The sequence below is a fragment of the Coloeus monedula genome, assembly GCF_965178545.1.
Source record: "Coloeus monedula genome assembly, chromosome: 28".
In the NCBI taxonomy this organism is placed as follows: Eukaryota; Metazoa; Chordata; class Aves; order Passeriformes; family Corvidae; genus Coloeus; species Coloeus monedula.
This window is the reverse complement of record NC_138808.1, coordinates 310597-334033: the sequence shown is the minus strand read 5'-3', so window position 1 is coordinate 334033 and position 23437 is coordinate 310597. Positions and strand designations below refer to the sequence as shown.

General features: G+C 50.0%; 1 protein-coding gene across 1 annotated transcript in view; it reads right to left on the bottom strand.

Moving 5' to 3' along the window:
* Positions 1-22109, bottom strand: part of ZMAT4 (zinc finger matrin-type 4) — a 48157-nt gene extending 26048 nt beyond the window's left edge. Inside the window, exons 1-2 of the mRNA XM_082298218.1 lie at positions 21975-22109; positions 6077-6178 (exon numbers count right to left, since the gene is read on the bottom strand). Coding sequence (XP_082154344.1) covers positions 6077-6178 — 102 coding nt within the window. The 5' untranslated portion in view covers positions 21975-22109. The remainder of the gene's footprint in view (positions 1-6076; positions 6179-21974) is intronic.
* Positions 22110-23437: the final 1328 nt, after the last annotated feature.

Here is a 23437-nt window from a genome sequence, read left to right as displayed (position 1 = left end):
ATTAAGGGATTTTTCCAAGCAATGTACCTCCCTGAGCAACCTGATTGAGCTGAAGGTGCTCCTGCTCTTGGCAGGGGTTGGACTAGACCTTTAAAGGTCTCTTCCAACCCAACCCATCCTACGACTCTGTAAACATGTCAAGGGAAAGGGGATGCAGGGACAGAGCGAGCAGGCTGGGAACTTCCGAAACGTGCTCCACACAGCAAGCTAAATTCTCGCTGCTCACCTGCAGCTGCAGCTCAGGTCCCTCATCTCGGACCACACTGCTGTTGGATACCGATGTTCAAGGTGTGGGTGGGCTTCACTGCTGGTACAGCCCCACCATCCCAGTACCAGGTAGGCAACAGAAGAGTTAATGTCTGCTGTGCATGTGAGCTGCCCAGCACCAGCTCCGCAGCATGGCAGCACCAGCAGCAATGCTGTTGCTCCCATTCCATCGTCACTGTCTGAGACAAATCCCTGTTACAGCGCGTCAGTGCCAGTCACTCCTGAGAGCCCGTCAGCCCCGAGCGCACGGGGGCGGGTCTGTCACAACACACGATAAGAACTGAAGACTCTGCTTTCAAACACCAAGAACCCCAATCCAAACATGGGTTGCAAGTTTAAAATATTAAAGACAAGCAAGAGTGAATACCCTGAACAAAGAGGTGCCCTCCTGCGCAGCAGGATCAGGAAGGGAATGCTGCTGCAGGAACTTGCCTCCCGGGGACACTGGCCAGGGTGAGCCAGTGCAACCTTTCTTTGTTTTCATGCCATGTAGCTTTAATATGACATCCCTTATGCCTCTCCATTACTGCTAACCCTGGGGTCCCATTTTCCCAGTGTGTTTTACGGCTGCTCTGGAAAGGCCTTTTAACTTCAGCTATTTTTAGACAGCAATAGGCCTCTGTGCAGAGGTACCTGGGAAGGGAGCTGTGCACAGGGCTTCATCTGCTCTGCTGTTGCTGCTGTTTAGCAATAGATTTTGACACTGGGAGTGCATTAAAAATAATGTTCAGCCATTAATGTTGACAACAGAGCAGTAACATAGAGCCTTGTAAAGTCCCATCCCATCTCCACTGGTTCCCACAGCCCACCGTGATGCAACAGCTGCTGCTGCCCTGTGTGCAGGAAGAAAGCTCGAGCCTTGTGCCCTAAAACACTGGCACCCACCTATCTCCCTCATCTGCAATGGGTGGCCACATTTACCTCAACATATTTTAACTGGGGCTGTTTCCATGACACAAACTGCCCAGGAATATCCGCAGCAGGCCTGCATGTGCACACAAGAGAACAAAGCAGCACATTCATCATCTCTGCAACACAAATACGCTCTCTTTAGCTTTTTCTCCTCAAGCCAAGGTTCTTCTATCGAACAGCAGCACGATCTGCAGGATAACAGTAATGTTTGAGCAGCCACCAAAAACCGTGAATACCACAGCAGAGCAGATTCCAGCAGTGGTGGGGACATGGGAATAATGGGTAGGATGTCCCCTCCTCCTTCATCCTCTGAAGGATTTACATGCTACTGCCACCAAAGCAAGACACAACACGGCAGGTGAGCAGCAACAGTGGCAAAACATACGAGAGAGATCATGGCCAGCAAACATCACTTTCCCTTCCATGATCACTGACATCAGAAGAACCTGACATACAATAGCCCTGTGCAGCCTTTATTTTCAGCTGAAGCACATCCTTTCCACTCCTCCATCCTGGAAATGCCTGCAGCATCTCACACAGGGAGCTGGGAGTAGAAACATAACATTCCAGCTCCTTGCTTTCTAGCATAGCATTTATTTTGTTAAATAGAGTATGTGCTCTTGCAGCACATTAATATTTCAGACACAGGATTGCCTTTCTGAGCACACACATCTTGATCCTTAAGGCACTGATGTGCCAATAGTAAACAATGTTTATTATTCCTTCAGACAAGCCATCGCTTCATGCCGTTTGCAGCCAAGGACAGCCCAACTGGAAGCAGATTAACCCCAGCACCACTCCAGCCCGTGCAGACAAGGAGTATTGATGAGGCTGTCGATATCGCTTGCCTGCTTCGCTCCGGAGACAGAGTGAGAAATTCCAAAGCACACTCAGCTCCAGAGAGGAGTCAAAGGGCATGGCACTTGATTTGCTCTCCCCAGTTTCCTCTGCGTTAGAATTTTAATACACTGCCCTCCCCTACTGCTCCACCACAAGCATTCAAGCAGCATTCCCTCATCCCATAAGGTGAGCCGACGCTTGCACGGCCCCCTCCTGGGCTGCTCTTCCTCCAGATCTGGTATCTTCCTTCATTTTAAATGGAAAAGCAAAGCACTATCTGAACACCTGAAGCAATAAAGATTATGGAGAAAATGGAGAAAAGCATTGCAGCAGCTTGAGGAGCAAATGTGGTGATGAAAGTGCAGCTCAGGGTGAAATCTGAGAGCAACTTTGTATATGAGGTAATTTTCCTGCAGGATTTTCAAGGGGAAACATGAAAATAAATGGTAACATCTTCCTAATGGCTGTGAACACTTCTACATAGAGATGAGGACTCAGAGCTAACTAAGAAACCTTAGCTCTCTTTGTTTTAGCTTTTTAATTTACAGAGCAGGTCACCAAAGTGATTAATACAACCTCTCTCAAAGACAGAGTTGGAAGGAAGTGTTCAATTATAGGTGATCCAGAGAGAATCCAGCAGCAAAGAGGCTTCCAGCTCCAGAGGGAGGAAAGATGCAGAGATACAGAAAAGAAAAAATCAATTTCTGGGGCACAGACTTCCAATGGCACTGCAGCAAGTGCGGCACACTGTCACCCCTTGCTACTGACAGTGGAGCACGAGGTGTGAAATACCCTCCCCGCACTGGCCATCACCCCATGTCTGGCCACCACCCCCCTGGCACCCAGCCACCACCTGCAGCGTGTGGATGCTTCATCCAAACAGCCACCCTGCTCCCTTTTGTTCCCTCCAAGGAGGAAAGGGTGGGTAGCCAGGGTACCTCAGGGACACTCGGCATGTCACAGCAGCACCGTGAATGTCACCCAGGGACTCAGGCATCCGTACGTCGCTGCTTTATTCCAGAAGCAGAAATGGGAAGAGAGTTTTCTGATACTTCAGGGGACAAATTAAGATATTAATTTGCTTTAAGAATTAAAATATGCAAATGCACAGTCTTTTGGGCATCAACACCAACCAGTAATATTTGTCTCATCTCCTACTCACGGCTGCACAAAAGCTGCCCAGCATCACCCCCTTGAGACACTCGACACCGCAGTGTGCATTGAGCTCGTTAAGGCATTTCCTCATTCAGGAACGTCATTACAAGTCAATATCCCAAGGCAGCTACTGGGCTCAGCTCTGTCCTGGGGTGAACCCTGGAGAGGAGGGCAGGACCTGGCAGTTTCACCAGGATGGGAAGGAGAGCCAGGGCGCATCAGACACATCAGACAAAGCCAGAAACACAGTTGCACAAAGCACATGTAAAAAAGGCAGTATTTGCTGTATGTCAAGTCAGAAGCAAAAATATGCTGCAAACACTCTGATCCTTTTGCCATTTTTCCACTACACTTGCCCTTGGAAATAATATCGCTTAATACTGCGTGACTGACATAAAATCATTTTTTATTCCTGGCAAAGTAGCACAGAAGGAAAGTTATTGGTTGGTGATTTGGAGAAGGAGATGAGACAGCGATTGGAACTGACTATTCCTGTTTGGCAAGATAAAAACGTCCCCCTTTCATAGGCTGTTTCCCTCTATTTTCTTACAGAGAAATGTCTTATTTTGCATGCACAGAGAGCCAAGATCCCAGTCCCTGGCACAAGGGCTGTAGAGCTCACTTGACTGCGCTAGCAAGGCAGTGGATCAACTCCCTTTCTCTCCAGGCTCGCTCAGGAAGGATAAGGATGCTGCTGACCAAAACAAACCCAGACAGAGCCCTGGCACCCACCATCCCTGGCTGCACCATCACCAAGGGTCCTCAGCGCCCATGGGAAGCTGGGGTGACCACCCCCAGGACTCCTGAAAACTGATTTGCAGAAAATTTAGTCTTCTGAAGTTGATATTTCCTTTATGAAAAGAATCAGTTTTTAACTATAGAACACTTTTTAAAAGTAAGAAGGAAAAAAAAGAAAGGTGTGAAAATGGTGACCAGCTACTTTGATAATTAGAAAGAAACAGTGAATTTTAGACTCTTACTATTAACTAATGGCCTGCAGCAAGGGCTGGCAGCCTCAGGCAGGATGGAGCCCCCAGCTTCACCTCCCCAGAAAACCTCAGGGGATGTTTTTAGACTCTCACCGTGCCTGGGGGCTCTTGGGACCAGGGTCCCAGAAGGTTACCAGGAGAATGAGCATCATGCTCAGGAGTAGTGACCAAAACAGATGCCCTAAAGGGACACTGCTCCCTGTCAAGAGCAGCAAAGTGTGGCACAGCCATGGGGCAGGGGCACTCCCAGCCTATGGGCCACCAGAGGGGATCCTAACTAGCCTTTACAGCTCACTCACTCCATGCCTCTGCTCTGTGTTATGCAACCCACCAGCAAGGTTTGGAAATGACATTATTGTGCCGAACGTCTACAGCGTCTGCTGGGATTTCACAGCGGATGACAAACGAGCACAACACCTCGTACTAAAATATACAACAGAAAACAGTGTTGTTTTCCACATTTCAAAAACATCTGCTATGAATTAATGATTCAGCTCATACCTACAATGACAGGCGCAGAGGAGGCAAGATTGGCTGAGCACCCTGTGGCTCACCAGGCGCTGCTCCTCTTTCTGCAGCAATGCTCCTGCCTCCTGTAGACAAAATCTGGCATCTGCAGTGCCCAGTATCAAAATCCAGAAGGTGTCCCTAAAACTGCAGCCTTCAGCTTCACCGAGTTGCCAGGGTTCCCTGCTGCACACAGAGGGCAGCCAGAGGAGCAGCTACAGAGGAGCTCCTGAGAAATTCACCAAAACAGACATGTAAAGTGCCCTACAAGCAAATGTGCATTCTTGTTCCCATTGTTAATTAATGCAGCACAGTATCCTCAGATCATGTACATTAAGCTTCCCGTACATTCTCCACTGGCCCACACGTCTCCCTCGTGTATCAATTGCAAAACGCTCGAGTCAAGCAAATGCTTGGGGTAACTTCATCTTCCAGGTCCCTGAGTTTGTTCAACAAACTCTGCACCTGTTGGAACTTTGCAGCCACTGGTAGTCTCCGTGCAACCAAAACCAGGAGCAAAACACACCTCCCATGAGTGCAGAAGTCCCTCACCCCCCGGCTTGTCACACAGAATCACAGAACTATTTAGGTTGGAGAAGATCTCCAAGACCATCAAACCAAACCAATTATTCCATATTATCTCCATATTATATATGATGACTATACAGAATTAATATATTCTCTATATACACACTACGTAATATAGATAATGCAGACATGCATCACTTCTGGAGTCCTCCAGGACAGGCTGGACCATCTCATATGCCCCCAGGGGAGGACAGTCCCTCATGCACAGCCACCACACAGTGATCCTGCACCTCTTCTGAAGTTGAACCTGAAAATCTCTGTTCTCCCATCGGGTGAACACCAAGAGTCCCTCACTGTGGCAGGACCTACACCCAGGTCGTGGGTTTCCTTTCCTGAAGGATTTTACAGCATCATACCCCTCCATAATTTCCTCCCTGTTTAATAGAAATGTATGTAAGTTTGTTTTGAAGATATGCAGTGCTGTTAATTGCTGTTCTAACATGTCTCTAATAATCCATCCTTTCTAATTATTCATTGCTTGCTACCTCTTAAGTGCTTAAATACATCCACAAATTCTAATCTATTCTCTGCACAATCAGTGATTCCTACTCAGCAAACCACAGTGCAGCACATTTAATACAACCTGAGCTTGTTTTGCTGCACTCTTAATTGCTGTCCTTGCTAACTGTGTTTCTTTCAGTCCTGATCAAATTGCAGGCTGACTTGGCAAAAACAGAAGAAAAAGCCAGACACGCAGCAGACACCGCTGCAGTGACATCACTGACAGAGCAAGATGCCACCAGTAAAAACAGTTCTTCGAATCCTGAGTCTTCAGAGCAGAACTGCAATGGTGGAGGGACAGACCAAGAACATCCTACCTCATAATGGGCCACGCGCTGGGACTCGGAGATCAGCTGAGCACTGCACACCTTGCAGTAACTTTCAGTGAACAATTCCTGGTCGATGTCAGAGGATTTCATCTGTTCATGGCAGAGAGAAGAGACAAGAAGCAGAGTCAGTTACAGAAAGCAGGCAGATGTGTCTGACAAGGCTCCTACAGAGCCAAGGGCAAGGCAACACTTGAGCCGAGCAGTTCTTGTCACCATGAGGGAATGAAACCAATGTTACACAGGTGCAAATGTGACACACAGACAGTCCCCACCACAGCCCCAATACCTCCCATTCAGAGTCCCCAGGTTAATGCACCAAGAGCCCATGTCAAGTGTTTATTCCTCGCCCTGGGCAGTTCCTGGGCACTGTTGGGGACCAGAGTGTGCCCCCTTCTCTGCTGCAGTGGAAGCAGTCGGACACAAGAGGCCAGGTGTGCCCAAGCAACACCCGTCCTCTGAATGCCTTCGGCTACAGACACAGCACAGGTTCCATGGCATGGCTGTCCTGCCATGACATCCATCTGTGAGCTACTTGGGAACGGCTGTTCTTCATTACCTTTCCTATCTAGAAACATCATGCACAGAACCAGCTGTAGCAGAGATCACTCATGGCTCAAAACATGCTCTTATGTTATACAACATAAAAGAGCTTATAAAGACTTTTATAGAGAAGGCAAACAGCATCACAACCTAGAGGAAGGTGGTTTTAAGCTGGAAGAGCACTCTTCTGTATTTCTCAATTTAGATGTGGAAGAAAATTGTTTGGATGATTTACTGGGCTGTGCTGTTCTCCAGAAGCTGGTTAAATATTTATGTGTTCCCCAGAACTTTCTATGAGGACACTTGCACCTCTAAAACCAACTTGCTGAGCACCCTGATTCACAGGAACACGTTGCTCCTCTGTTCGTAGCCTCCTCCTTGTGCCACTGCAGGTATACAGCTCTGAACTCACAATCAAGGGGTGTATCAGGAAGGTTGAGGCTTAAAACAGACTGAACCCAAGCAGAGCCAGAAAACAACAGAAGCAGCTACATAGGGAGAATATTTAAAACCAAGCCCTATGCAAAGAGGGAAAAGAGAGGCTAGTGCCTTCTAATGCCGAGATAAAATCTATTCATTCACAATCAAAGCAAACCTGAACATAATGAAGACTGATAACATAGGTTTTATAGAGTTCATTCCACTGATTGGGAAGAAAAATAACATGGAAATGAACAGGCTATGAGCTCTCATTAGCAGACAAAGTCGGGTGGAGAAAGGCTGGTCAGTGTCGGGCTGTGCAGCGGAGCTGGAGGTGGTTGTGCCAAATCCCCAGTGTCCTGCCATCCCACGGTTACTGTGGTCCCTGCATGTTTTATGAAAACAAGCAGCTGAGCTGACACCAGAAACTGCCAGCCTGGAGAGACCAGCCGGCCCGAGCTTCAGGAAAGGTTTGCTCAGGTGTTCTGGTTTACCAGACAAAAGACAAATCTCAGAGCTCCTCTGCTGCTGCGCTTGCTCTTTGATTCTGCAAAGACATTTGCTTGTTTTCTCTTGCTATCTGCCTAGTTTTAATCTTCATTTACTCTGTCCAGAGAGATACTGCATTGAGAAACTTTCAAAGACACCAAAAGACCCTTTTAGGAATACAAGAAGTGTTGCAAAATTGCATCAGAGGCAAAACAAAGTGGGAGGAAGAAATCTCACTTAACTCCAACAGATTGACACAAAGCAAACCAAAGAATCTCATTAAACCTCAATCCAGCAACCAAGCCAGAGACAGGTAACATCACCTTCATTTGCATGCAGCCTGCAATGCTAGTACAAACCCTCATTGCAAAAATCAGAGTAAATCAAAAGCTTCTCAGTATTAGTTCAGCATTCTGTGCTCTGGTAACAGAGTCTAAGTCTATTGTCCTTAAATGGAATCATCTGTCCCCCTTTATAGCAGCAGGGGCTGAACAGGCTTATCCAGGAACTGGATCTCAGGCATTTTCTCTAAGCAGTAAGTTCTGATACAGGTGTGGGATGTGTTTCCCTCAATATCACAGGTTGAGCACCAGGAGAACATGGTGGTTCTGCTGATGATGTGACCGTCGTGTACCACAATCCATGTGTAAATATTCGAGTTACCTAATGTAAGTCTCTCTGGAATAGGAGACCCTCACATAATGCACCCAGAGCACAGTTACACATGACAGAAGCTCCCACTCTCCTGCCTTGCTCCCAAATCCTGGTGCACCTTCCCTGCTGCTCTGCCTGGCATCATTTGAGCATCTCAGTGAGGCACAGCTCCTAGCTGCCTCCATCCCACTCTGTGGAGGACAGGCTGGCACTGGGTTGCTCTGACCCCCCCAAGCAGTTCCTCGGATCCCAGTGCTGCCTCCAAACTGCCACACTCCCGTGGAACCGCTGGCGGAAGGATGGGGTGACCCTTTTCTCCCAGGGCAGTTCAGGGACCAGCTCTCTTCGCTTGGCTTCAAGCACTGGATGCACAGGTGAGCAGCAGCAGATCCTGGTTACCTGAAATCTCCCTGTGCCACCGGGAGGCACAGCAAGCCCGGGATTGACGGAGCCTGCAGCATGGCAGGGTCCCCTTGTCCAGGTGCAGAAATGTAACCGGGTGTCCTCATGCCTGGGATCCTGGCAGAGGGTTTCACTGTTGCTTTTTTCAGGTATTGCTTTTTCACCGTGATGAAAAGGACAGCAAGGCAGAGCAGAAAGGAATGGGGATTAGGAAGAACAAAAGAACAAATGGAAGCAATGCCTCCTTCACACTTTTGCATGAATATATTAGGCTAAACTGCTATGAGGATTCAAGCATATGTAACCTTGGCTACTTAAAATCATTAGAAAGCTCTGGTAACAATAATTGCTCTAGACAAAATTAAATTTTGACAAAAAATAAGATTCACCTTAGCAAGGAAGATTTCCACACAAGCAATCCACTACCAGCACCCATTTATAGAAATCACCCTTGCATAATTGCCACTGAAACCAAGACAGAACAAGTTTAAACTCAAGCACAAGTCACTGACTTGAGAAAACAGACAATTACCTGTCCCACAGAAATGCAACAGAGGAGCAAAAGTCTCTTCCCCTCCTCAGCAGCCGCCAAAGGATGTCCAGATAACACGCAGTGAAATGAATGCATGAACATGCCCCTCTCCACCACCCAGGTTTTAAAGCTGCCACAGTCCCCAGGATGGCACCGGCTGGTCTTGCACCAAGACCACAGGGAAGGTCCAGGGCTGGTATTTGGGGATCTGCACAGGAGCCCTGTTGCATGCAAGAACCAAATGTCTGCTTCCTACAAAGGGACTGGTACAGAGGTGCCACGGCCACAGCAAAGCTGGATGATGGGTTCTCTCTCAGAGCTGCAAGGGCTCCCCTCTGTAGCAAGAGGCAGACTCTAGACATGAAACCCTGGGAAAAAGAACACAGCTTTGTGATGTGAGTGCCCGGCCTAAAACCAGCACTTCTTCCTCTCCAGAAAAGCTCCCTTCCCTGTTTCTGTCTCATCTCAGATACCCTTTGCAGTACTCTTCTGTGGGTTAATCTGAGCAGTGATTTATTAACTTCTTCTGCCTGCAAGTGTGATAAAGGGAGTTCATAACCAATTAATATTCATGTATTTCTAATCACTTAATACCACTGTGACTCTCCCTGCCGACACATGCCTAACTACTCCAGGACTGACCAGCCCTCAGCTGACCTCACCACACAGCCCATCTGTCAAAATGCAGCACGGAAGGGAGGGGTTTCCCTGCCACCAGCCATCGGCATGTCCTTGGCTGTGAGGGACACTCAAGGACAACCGCAGGTGCTGAGCAGGGTGGGACATGTCCCTGAACACTCTGAGAGACTTTTCTTACCGAGAACTGAAGAATTAACACGGGGTTCATAACCTTGTCACCTGGACACAAACTGTCATGCTGAGCAGTAGCACTTGGTCTGCACACCAAGGTATAAATATCTGAAACTCCTAGTGTCCTCCTCCTCAGGTGGGGACATGACAGGGCCTCTACCAAAAATGCCAATTGCTTTGTCTCTTTCAGTGGGGTTTATTATGGCCTCCTGTGCCACACTCCAGTGCCAAGTCCCCTCCCTGCTCCAGATCCATGGCCTCTGCACGTGTCAGCTCAGCATCTCCAGGAACAGCTCATTGTGTCATAGGAGACCTCGTTTGCAATACCTTGTGCCATATGGTTGCGATTCTTCTCAGCAGTTTCAGAGACTGTAACAGTTCAATGAAAAACAATTTGATCAGACTGACTCCGGTTTTTGGCAATGTCCAGAAAGGTGCTAAGCTGCACTAAATTTTAGAGGATAGCAACCCATAATTGACATCAGAAACATATGCAAAATCAAATTCCTTTCTAAGGAAATGCTTTGCACCACCTGAATCCCACCAGATGGGGTGACGTGCTGAATGTGTCCCTGCCACACAGGCGAGTGGTGGAAGTGCCCCTGCAGTAAGTGCTTTTGGGATCCAGACTCAGTAAAATGGCTCCAGGACCTCAGTCAGGGCTGGAGCTCCAGCAGCAGGTGCAGATTGCTGCTGCTGCCATTTGCTACTGCCACAGCACTTGGGCCCTGCTCTCACAGCAGCAGCAGGAGCTCCTAGCAATGCCAGCAAACACTTCCCATCACATTTCTGATAAATGCTGCTGTAATCTCCTTTCCAGCAATCCTCCCTTAGCAAGACACCTCTATTTTTACTGTTACATACCCTATTCTCAAGTTCATTGCCCATTTTTCAAGCAATGAGCTCAGTGAATAGTGAAAGAAGTTTTTTATTAATGGGAAATTCAAAACTGGTAGCAACAGTTCCAGAGTACATGACAAACACGAACAAGATAGAGTCTTTTTAATTCCAAGTTTCACCTTTTGCATCACTTCACAGACCACCCTTGGTGGTGTTCCCTGTCAATTATTTCTATATTTCAACAATAAGCAGAAACTCATGAAAATCCTGGGAAGCTTCAGATGACTTCATGTCACTGCAGGGCAGGAGTTTGAACATCCAGCACCAGCCCTCACCTGACCAGCCGGACGTCAGCAGCAGACAACCCATAGCTCTTCCAAAGGTTCCTCCTGTGCTGCTCACAAACCCTGTCAACTCGGAGCGTTCAATGGGGACAACACAGGAAGGGCCTAAATCTGAGACTGGAGCCAAGACCCTGGTTAACTGCTGTCTGAACTCTACAACACATGCCTCAGGACACAGGTAGAAGGTACCAGCAGACATCCTGGGAGTTGCTGACTTGGCTGCTGCAGCTGCAGAGCCACACACCAACCTCTTCCTTGCCCTGCACTAGGGCTGCCCTGGGGAGGGCTCATGGAAACACAGAATAGTTGAAGTGCCTTTCCTGGAGTCTGCTCCCCAAGGTGCTCGGTCCATCACCTGTTGGTTGCAGGGCACTAGGAATTCCTGTACACTTTCCTGTTTTCTATTGCCCAGTCAAAGACAAGGAGTCCCACAGGAAATACCAGATTCAGCAACTTGCTTTTTTCCAGTCAAGAGGAAAGAAAAAAATTGTGGTCCTTTGTCTGATTTACTCTTGAAGGCCTACAATCACCTTTTCCAAAATTAACAGCTTCTGAAATCTCCATATTGGAGTACAAGAGAAGCGGCAACTGAGCACATGCACGAACGCCAAATGCAAACAACAAGTCAAAAATTAAATGTCCTGATTTTCATGTTATGAATTATTTGTGGCTTTTGCTGCTGTCACTCTCCCGTGGATTAACATCTCGTGTAACACCTCCTGTTTTCGTCTGTTGTTTAATTTGTCTTGCAATAAAAAGAAAAAAAGCCTTTACTAATAATTAATGTGCTTTGAGCAACTCTGTCACTGCACTTACATCGAGGCATCTGAAGAAATGCAAAACTGCCTTTTGAAGTGCCTGATTTCCCAGCACAACAAGACAATGGCTGAGCCTGTTCCATGAGTGCAATTCTCCTCCCGCTTTTATTGCCTTGAGACAGTCTGGGTGCTGGAGGCCATGGCAGCCAGGACCTGGGCTGGGATGAGGCAGACCAGGGCAATTCTGTGCTGCTGGCTCTCCCTGGCAGCCACAGACAGGACAGAACAACCCATCCCATGGTGACAGGACTCTCTGCAGCCCACCCTGAGCTGATGCAAGAGCCCAAATTCACAACCATGGGATCTGTAGACTCAGCCTGTACCAGCTCCTGAATTTCCTTGCTGTCCCTCCATAGTCCCAGAGAGGTGGAGCAAGGGCCTGTAACGGATAATCCCATGTCCCTACCCACAAAGAGCTCCCTACGAGCCACATCTCCAGAGGATGTGTGTGCTATTTTCAGTTTTTCCCATTCTCCTGCCAAATCAAAGATGTTCCGTGTCCCTCCAGCTGTGCTGCACATCTGCCATCTCTACCATGCTTCACCTTCCCTGCAGTTCTTGTTTGGTTTGGGGTTTATCCCAACTCCCTCCATTCCCTAAATCCTCTACAGAGTCAATTTGCTTCACTTCTGCACTGAGCCTTTGATGCATTTTGACACGCTTTATTGGAGCCTTGAAAATCAGAACAAGATTGTGTGTGGCATGAGCTGGGGAGCAGGAGAGATCCTGCACGTGGCTGCTGCATGTGTCAGCACAGAGAAGAGAGGTTGTGGAGAACAACAAGGGGGAGACAGAGCCTCAGTACAGATGAGGCTCAGCCTCAGCACCCCAAATGCCTAACTTCACACAATTTCCCCCAGTGTAAGCAGGCAAGTTGCTCATTTACCAGGGTTGACTTCTTGATAGAAGTGCCCAAGGCGCCAGGCTGGACAGGACTTGGAGAAACCTGGGCTAGTGAAAGGTGTCCCTGCCCATGGCAGGGAACTGGAACAAAGTGATCTTTAAGGTCTTTTCTAACCCAAACCATTCTGGGGTTCTGTACTTGCCAGGACTAAGAAAGGTACAGTCACCCATCAACAGTGCCCTCTCAATGGATGGAGATGGTGTTTTTGAAAAGAGCCTCTCAGCTTTCATGCCACTGTGGGGAGGAAATTGCCAGAGATGTCTCACTGAATTCCCAAGACTCACGAGCTCTGGGCTAGAGGGAAAGCTGCCAGATGTTCCCATCTCCTCACCTGATCATCAAGGTACCCTTTATATAAATAGAACCAAGAAAGAAAACAGCCTGATGAACACATCAGGAAAAGCAGTGCTCTCTGGCAGAGGGAAGCCAGGAGAGACAGGCAATGTCCTCCAGGCAGAACAACAGTAGGGCCAAGTCTCCAGGTGTGCCTCTGCAGCCCCTACCTGCACCACACCAGGCAGCACAGCACCCACCTGATGGGGGAGCAAAAGCAAGAGACTCAAGCGTGGCACTAAAATCCAGACAGTGACCTTTTGATCTACTGCCTGTTTGAAGTGGGAACAAAAGGCAAGCAACAGAAATTACAGGCACATAGATCCAGAGAGCAAAGGACAGATCTGGGCGTGCAGCAGACAAGCCCTCCATGCCCCAAATTGCCTCAGGGGAGATGAGGGAAGGACACTGCCAAGTTTAGAGGGAGCCACACTGCAATTCTGGGAGTAGCATCATTCCTTCCCTACAAATGCAAGTATCCCGTTAAGCACATGAAGTTTTCTAATTATTCATACTACACCATGTAGCAGGGTTTAATTGCAAACATGTGCTGATTTGAATAAAAACGCATTTAAAAAAAAATTTGATATACTGTGATTGTTTTAATACAGTTTGTAGAAACTCAAGGGAGAGCAATCACATTTCACACCTCAGGGTATTGATTCTGCGTCCTGCACACTTCAAGGACGGGGCTCTGTCACTCACTCCAGCATGACCAGGTGGCACAGCTCAACCCTTAGCAGTGGGCACAGCCTAGAAACCTCCTGAAATAAGGATTAAAGCAGACCTGTGCAGGTTTCCCAGAGACTACACTGGAGACAGAGGGGCTGCTGGAGTCAGATGCAGAAGGGAGGGACTCACCTGCATTAGGATGGCTAGGAAAGGAGGGACCCTGACCCAGGACCCAGCTGCTGCAGGCACCTCCCTGTAGGAACAGATTTTCCTTGACTAAGCCCTGGCCAAACCCCAGCCTGGGGAGGATGCCTAGTCCAGCACAGCCTGCTCTGAAAGCCTGGCACCTGCTCTCCCTCCACACATCCTCCCACCCCACCACCCAGGGCATGTTTTTGGCAGCTCTCAGTGCCCCCGGTCATGAGCACTGGCTGCTGCAGCCCCTCAGGGACCCAGGCTCCCCAGGGACCCTGCCAGGCGCCAGGGCGTCGCGGGGCCGGAGCACGGGGTGCAGCGAGGCATCTTGCGGGCTCACATGCTGCAGAGCCAGGGTTACCATGTGATGCTCATGGTTGCTATGGAAACGGTGGTTTCTCACAAAAAGATGCATAAATAGTCTCTGCACTCCTTGAGTGTGGGCGCAGCCAGGCTGTGGGCACCCTGGTACCAGGGGTCACTGCTGCCCGGTCCAGGCCCCGCGGCGCAGGTGGAGAGACAGCGAGTGGCTCTCGCACAGCCCTTCTCTGCAGTTATCATCAGGACAACACGTTTATTTTTGGATAAGCAGGACCTACTTTTTCCAGTGGCTCCCTAATAACACACAAAATGGCAGGAAGCAAGGCAAACTGAATCCCAAGCCGGCAGCCCGTTGCCTCTGGTACTTTGCATAATCAGGGCTTGTCAGTCCCCATCAGCTTCAGCTCAGAAACCCAAGAGGAAAAGCCATGTAAGGTGGCAATGGACTTAGAAGAAGCCTCCAGAGAACAAATCTGTCCATCGCTGATGGGGGATTATTTTAATTCTGGATCCCTGATAAAAGCCTGCATGCTGGCCTAGCTGGCTAAGCTAAAGCACCTCTTCCCAAAACCACAATCAGCCTCTGCAGCACTAACCCCAGATCAGTTTACTGCCCCTGCTAACAGCGCTAAATGCTCCCTGCCCAGCAGCAGTTAACCAAGTTAGAGATAGCAGAGGCAGAGACGCTCCTGGTTATCCACGAGTTTTCAGCCGAGGTGAAGCAGGTGGGCTGAGCTCCTCTCCCCTCCCGAGGATGGTTCCTCTCGAATCCTGTATTTGCCAGCCAGAGATGACTCACCGAGTGCCACCTGCTGAGGATTTACAGGAGCTCAGGTGCCACCAAGGCAGCTGAGCAACTCTGGCCAGGAACCCTCCCTGCTTGTGATGACTGATGGACTCTGCTCCCTTCAGCCACAGCTCCCTGCTACAGCAGAGCTTCTTGTCATCGATGAAATGATGTAGAAACAAGACACCAGGAATGCAAATGTTTCCAGAGTCCCCCAGTTAGCACAGAGCAGCTAAACCTCTAGCCTCATTTAACTGCACATGCAAATTCCACATCCTCTAAAGGGTATCAGCAGATTTCATTAAACTCCTTCTTATTATCATGTAATCTGCCAATTAGTTTTGTGAGCACCAGCAAACAACAAGGAGCTTTATCTTAAGTAAAACATAGAATATTTACATCCTTCCTACAGCATTTTCTTTATCTTTGCCCATCCTTGGTTTAAAAAAGGAAAAACAAACCCCTCCTTTTGTCTGCATTTGCTCTCTTCTAAGAAGCAGGAGCATCACCCACTCCCGGCCACACTAAGCAGAAGCATGCTGGACTTTCAAGTTTTATGTCAGACCTGCCTTCCTTGTGCTTGGGAGCGTCTCAGCAAGACACTTGGATAATTCATGTTTCATTTTCTCCTCTGGAAAAAAACACCATTCCATCCCTTACCAATAGATGAGCAATGAGAAATGGTTCATCAATGCCCACCGCAGTGCTCCAGCCCCATGAACCAAAGGGTCTCCAGAAATGCAAATTGTTCTATTTTTGTGAGAAATTAAACTGCCATTACAGAAAGGCTGGAGCTAGGCACGCTCCAGGGTGGGCACTGGCTGCTCCTTTCAGAGACCAGCTCTGACTCATAGGTTTGGAAAGGTCTCCCTTTCCCTGCATAGTCTGGGGACTCCAATTCCTACACTATTTATTAGGCATCCCCACGGTACTCAGAAACAACAGAAAGGCATTAAAACAAGTTAATGTGTTTCATACATCAGTTTTCCAAGTGGAGTTTGCAGGTCATCCTGCAACCATGGCTGTCAGCCTTATGGTCTGGCAAGGAGGAAAAAAGGCTCAAAAATGCTTCTCGTATGTTCTGCAAAAGCAAAAACATCCCGGCTGCTTTGTAATGTCCTTTCTTACCCACTGTCAGAGCAGAGCACTACAAATCAGCTCCTCACATCCCTCTGTCTTCACTACCCTGTCCCCAGATGTGGGGATCTGCTGGGACCTCCCAGCCTGTGCCTCCAGGAACAGGCAAGGAGAGCAGCCCGACACCTCCTCACAAAGGCACAGCAAGCTGAAAGTGCAGTAAAACCCTCTGATAATTAAATAGAGACAATAACAGGACCCCACACTCTGTGTGGCTCCTGTCCCCGCCAGACTAGCATGAACTACAGCTGTGTGCTTGAAAATTAGACAGATTAATTATTGCTACAATTAGTAGTATCGTGAATCATCTCTGGTGGCAGGAAATAATATTGTCATAAACTTGTCTAATTGCTCAGTATTTTCAAATGAGCAGTTGAATCTGCAGTTATCATCTTGATGCTTTCACTAGTGACACTGTGGGATGGAAAACACAGAATTGATTAATTAGTTTTCATTTTAAGTCAAACTAAACTCTGGCTTCCCTCCGCCACGTGCTGTCACTGCAGCCAAGACTGAAGCTCGGAGGTGGCAAGCACAGACGTGGAAGACACCACCAGCGTCCTGAGATACAGGGTTACTGCTGAGAGCAGGGGAACTGCCAGCCTGAGCACCCTCGTCACACACCGAGGCCACAACAGTTTCTGCCTCTAATACAATCAGCTCACATGTGCTTATTATGTATCAAATAATAGAGGGGCTTGCACAGCATTCTGTACAACAGAGGGTTTAACCGACTAATTTATGGTTTCAAATGCAGTGGGTGTTCAATTCCATCCCGTTCCTGGGGGTTTCTGACAAGCCACTCTAGGTGCTGCAGATCCAGCACTCCAAGCTTTTCCCATTTTCTCGGTGAATTTTGAAACCAGAGCATGTCTCACCTTCACAGCTCGCTGCTGGGTGTCATGTCTCTGGCTGCATCCTCAAGTCAGCTTTAAATACCAATGTCTCACTTCACCACCAGGTCCACCCACTGTTTTTAAGTGGCTGGATCAAATTTAGGAGCAGTTTTGAGTTCACAGAGCGGTTCCCCATGTGTCTCCTCATGTTCATGTCACTTTCTGAGAGCTGTGCATGCAGCTCCATCACAGCCAGCTCACAGGCAGTGGGGACCTTGCTCAGGTGCCCTTTGTGACACACACAAGTAACATGTATGTGACATATAAGCAAGCAGATCAAAGCAGGAGACAAGTGACACCTCTAAGGCCTCAACTGCTGATGCTGACAGACTGGAAAGGTTTATTTATACTCTCCCACCTTCAGGATTTGTTTAACCAACAAAGATGCATTGGCAAAAACCAGGTCTAAGCTTAACTATACCTTCTACCCCATCTCCCCTTAAACAAGGCAAAGTAAACATATTTCTGCTTCAGAATTAAGAGCAGCAATATTCTTCTCCCCTATCGCTTTCTAAATGAAGCTCCTGAAAACTATTTTTGAAGCTTCCCAGATTCATTTCCAGACCTGCTCCCTGCTGTACTCAGGAGAAATGGATTAAACAAGTCTTTTGAAGAGCAGCTGCCCATAGGCTGCTCTGGGGACAGCTCAGCTCAGCTTTTTCCATGTCTCCTGGAAGCAGGACAGCCACCAAAACTCCCAGGGCCAAACCTCCATGTATCGGCAAAATGCTGCCATTGGGTGAGCACTGCACCCCAGGCTTGAGTCCCAGACATCCAGGGCTGGTGAAGTCACCCATGCCCCTGACAGCACAGCAAAGGCCTAAAACCTGTCAAGCATTGCAACAACATGCGAGACTTGATACTGCAAATATCCATCTCCAGCCATTTCTAGTTAATGAAACAAAGCAAACTGTCGAGGAAAATGGGAACACTACAGCAAAAACAACAACAAATTAAACTCTAATGCAATTAGAGAGTAATTAGGGATTTATCCTCCGGGAGCATTTTGGAACTCTGGGTCTTTCTCAAAATCTGATCCCTCTGCAACTTTATTCCTTTCTAGTTAATAAGGAAGAAGTGAGTGGCATGGCTCCCCCTAGTTCCCTGCAAAATGCCATCTTCTGCTCTGCAGGAGCAGGAGGTGGTAGCAGGTAAAGCATTCACACCTCGGGCTGAGGAAAATGCAGGTGTCAGCAGAACAGGGTGCAAAGGGAGAACAGAAACCACTGCCTGCGTCTGCTGCAAGGTGACCAGAAACACAAAGACCCAAATGCTCTTGTGCACAAGCCAGGCTAAGCAGGCACAAGCTGACAGCAGAGCATGAGCCACCCCAGAAAACCCTTTGTTTTCCTGTGCACAGCTCTGATACAACCACAACCCAGAAAAACATGTATTTATTACCTCTTGACTTTTTAAATGTACTCACAAATGTACTCCTACATATGCCTTAACCAAACCTCTCAAGCTTGCTGCAGGACAGAGCAGGGGAGGCTTTGGACATCAGTCCCTGCAGTGCCCTGGGCAGAATACAGGGAGCCCTCAGCACCCACAGGTGCCCCACAACCTGCACACTGCCTGGGCTGCCTCCCTGCACCCCAGCAGATTTGCAAAGGAGCGTTTGGCATGGCCTTCCCCAGAGGGCAAGGGACATGGAGTGTGGTACCAACAAAGCATCCAGGAAAAGGCATGAGAACTGAAACCAAGAGGCAAAGATGCACTGTCCCATTCAGCCATTTCTCCATCCAGGCTCATCCACACGGTGCCTGAGGGTTACAGCAAAGCCTGGCGCTGTTAAACCTTCCTCTGGGGGATGCAGACACAGTGAACGCTCTCTTCAGAGGGTGAGGTGGTACGGCAAGAAGAAAAGCTTTCTCTCCATTCCCTTAGGCTGCTGCTATTCCTGGGGGCAGCCCCGTCTGCATTTCACAGCTCCAGTACCTCTCAGCAAGGGGTGTTTTTCATGCTTTGAAAGGAATAATAAAGCTATGTCCTGCCATATGTGCTGCTACCTGCCCAGCAGATGCCAGGGAGATAACCCCCTCCATGTTCAGCAGAGGAAGGCACCTGTGCAATGAAGGGAGGTGAGAACCTTAATCTTCAACTGTTTCTGTGCCCAAATCTGCCCTTGGGACACCCAGAGCCCTGTTCTGGCCTAGAAATTGGCCCAGTTCTGATCTCTCAAACCAGTTCTGGATCTCTAGTCACACCTCCTTCCTTGGGAGCTTAACCCAGATAAAGTGAGAACCCCAGATTCTAAAGTGCCCGGGGCAACAGGGCAAGGACCAGCCAGGACCAGCCCCAGGACCCCTCTCAGACCCCACAGCCATTTCCTAGAGGGTTTGAAGAGCCTGCCCAGTTGTGAAAGAACACCTTGCAATGGAAAAGGGTATGATTAGAGACTCATGGGTCTCAAAAAGACACCAACTCTTGGTCAAAAGTTGCTTCTTGCAAAGGAATAATTCTCAGCAAACCCTCACTATTGTCATCTGCACTTAACCACTGATATGAGGCATGAGGGCTGTCTGTTGGGGGGCCTGGGGATCTTTCCTTCTTCCCTGCAGGGAGGGATTATAAATCCACCACCAGATCAGCTCAGCCATCAGCATTCCCAGGTATATCCCCAGCATGAAAAGGGGGAGAGGTGGTGTAGAAGCCATAAATCCCCAGAGAGAGGAAGCCAGCTGCTCCTTGTGAGCAAGGTGCTCAGTCAGCAAGGACCAACTGGCTGCACCAATTCCTCTGCAAACTGGAAGCAGCAAATAAAACAAATCCAGGCAAATATCAGCAAAACAACTCCTTACATAGACACCTTTTCAAGTGGGGGCAGTCAGCAATGCTGCAAATAGCTGGGGAGGCCTCTCAGGGTGCAGTACACCTGGAAAAGTGAAAGGCAGCAGCACTGCACCTCCTCTGTGCTGTCCAGGGCAGGAGAAGGCAGAAAAGCCTGAGGAAGGAAGGCTGGATGCAAAAGAAAAGTTAAGACTGAGCAACTCAGCGCCAAGGGAAATGACTTCTGAAACACCCCAGCCAGGCACACGCAGAACCATGGTGCAATGTATGGACAAGGATCAATTATTTGGAGTGACTCAGAAGTGACTAAGAATGATCAGATAATATCGACTGTGAGGGCTGGAAATCACCCCAAATTTTGTAACAGTCCCACCCCAGGATGTGGCCTGAAGGCAGGAGCGTCCCCAGGGACAGGGATGCAGGAGGTGCTGGTACAGGGACACTTGCATCAGGAGGTTTATAACCTACACATCTACACTGTTCTGGGAGTAAGAAAGGATTCCTGACCTCCTGCTTCTGATAAAAAAAAGGGGGAAAGACCCATTTGTACTCTAGAAAGCTCCTGTGCTGCCTCTCCTTCTTGTCCCTTCCTACAGTAGATGAGTCACTGTCTAGAACCTTTAGCAAAACACCTCTTATTGTTTATCGGGTCCCTGCTATTCCCTGCCCCACAACACAGTGCAGTAAGTGTCAGGCAATGCTCCAGGTCACCATCCCCTTCCTGTAGAATGACGAGAGCCCCAAAGCTGAAGCCCCTCTGCCCAGTGTCCTCCTTTCCAAGCTGCTCTTCCCCAACAGCATCCCCCTGCTCACCGTTCACCTCTCACCTTCCGGGGCCGGTGGTTGTGTTTTGCAGAGGGATTGCACGTGCTCCTGCAAGAGCAAACAGCACGACCTCATGCTGAAAATGCAAACTGATGATTTTTAACTCAACACTCCTCAAATCTTGTTCTTCATCAAATACCACCCACTCAGGTCACTTTACCATCGCAGGAGGTTAAAAGGAGTGTACGGCTGCCCCAGGGGGAGCCACCCAAGCACGATTAGCATCAGGAACCAGGGGGGCACTGCCCAAGTCCGGTATCACTAACTGAGGTATACAAACCGCTAGCAATCCAGACAGCTCAAGGGTCAGTTGCCAGAGATCCTTCACACAGACCAAACCAGGTTAAGTTCGCTCACGCTGTGTCAGGGACAGCTCTGGCTGGGCTCTGACCTACGGACACCCCCAGTGCAACACGTGGGGCCAGGCAGCCCCACGGCGCTGCTCGGACCGATCCTTTCGTCGGCCGGAACAGCCGCTGCAGTCGCTCAGGGCTGTCCCCAGGGACGGCGGCCCCGGCCCGCAGCTCAGCTGCCTCTCTGCAACCGAGCTTTTGGTCTCCAAGCCCTGCTGGCTTAGGAAGTTCTCCAAACTTCCCAAACAACACAGAGAACCTGCTTGTTTTCCTGCATCTACAGACATCCACGCTCGTATCCCAACAGCCCCGGAAGCTCCCGTTCCCACGCCGGACCATGGGGATGCCTGTGCACGGTTCATTTCGGCAAAGAACCCCGAGGTGCACCAACCACCAGCACAGGGGCTGCTTCCCAAGAGTCCTGCACCCAGAGGCCTGGCTGCCTCCGGCCGCCGCCTCACAGGTGAATGCAGCATTCCGTAAAAACTCCACCGGGAAAACACTCCTAGGCTTGGCTCGGGTCTGGACCCCTCGCAGGGCGTGCGCCAGTCACCACCGACCAATGCCGTGGGTCTGGGGGCGGCACGGGGGCAGAGCCGCCCGCTCCCTGACGGGTCGGACCCGCATCCCGGCTCCATCCGCAACAGCGCTGGCATCGCCCGAACCGCCCCGGCCGCCGCTCCCAGCCGGTACCGGATCGCCTCCCACGGCCCGCACTGACACCGCTATTAACAGGCTCTGATTTCTCTGCAAACTTTCCTCCAACTCCCATCAACAGCTCCCCGCAACAACCCCCGCGCGAGCCGGCGGGTCGGTGCCGGTACCTTCGGGTCCGGCAGGTGCCTCCGGGGCCGGTGGCCAGTGACTCCAGGGCCGGTGCCTCGGGCGCGGAGAAGCCGCTCCAGCCGAGCGCCGGGACCGCTCCCCCGGGGTCCGGAGCCGCCGCAGCTGCCGCTGCAGCTCCCGCCGCTCCGGCGAACCCAGGCCGAGTGCGGCGGGGGGCGGCGGGCGGGGCCGGGCCGGGGCCGCGGCTCCTCCCCGGCAGCGCCATTGGCTCCGCCGCGCTCCGCAGGCCCGCCCGCCCCCGGCCCCGCAGCCCCCGGCCCCGCAGCCCCCGGCCCCGCAGCCCCCGGCCCCGCGGCCCCCGGCCCCGCGGGCAGGTCGGGGCACAGCGGAGCCGTCCGGTCTGGTCGCTACCCGGGGGACAGGTCTGACACGGGCAGAGAGCGACAGGACTCGAGGAAACGTCTTTGAACAGAAAGAAGGAAGATTTGAATCAGGTGTATGAAGAGATTCCTCCCTGTGAGGGTGGTGAGGCCCTGGCACAGGTTGCCCAGAGAACCTGTGGCTGCCCCATCCCCGGAGGTGCTTAAGGATCGGTTAGCCGGGACTTGCAACAACCCGGTCTAGTGGAAGGTGTCCCTGCCCATGTCAGGGGGTTGGAACTGGATGATCTCTACTATCCCTTCCAACCCAAGCCATTTCGTGAGTCGGTAGCTTCCCCCACTGTGAAAACAGAAGGATGTGCATATCTGATTTGCAGGGCAGTGGCTGTGAGGGGTATCACAGTCGCCAGGGAGAACATACTTCCAGACTCTTACTTTTGCAGATGAGACACACTCATTTTAATAGCCTGGATTTATGGAGCGAGCATGCCTGGCACTGCAGGCGCCCACCACACACAGCACGCGGGGACAGTGGGAGGCAAATTCCTGCACGGGCAGGAACGGCTTCCTCAAAGCAGTGGCTGGAGGAGAGCGAATACCAAAGGGAACTGGATGGGTTCGTCTTCAGTCAAAGGTTGTTCACGGCCTCAGGGGAGGCAGCAGGCAATGAACAAGTGCCCCAGGCCAGGGTCAGAGCAGAGGAGCAAGGCAAGGATCAGAGCATGGCAATAAACAGGGGAAGGAGCAATCGGGGGACACAGACCCCTGCAAACTACAGGATGGGAAGACAATCCCTAGAACAGCGCCAGGCACACATGCCTGGGAGTCTGGGATGCAAACTCAGGCTCACACCAAACTGTCTCCCCACTCTGAATCCACTAAGGTGGATTTCCCTTATCTTTGTGTGCACTATCCCCAGGCAAAGCCACTTCAGAATGCAGACTGACAGTCCTGGAAGCCCAGGTTGTAGGTGACCACAGTCCTGTTTTTGCTACCAGTTACCTGGGGCCTCACCTCAGTGGTGAAATGGACTTCAAATCACCCTCTATCACACAAACATTAGAAAGAAGAGAAAAGACTTCACCAGCAAATTTTCCATTTCCAGCTTAATCTGCTTGACA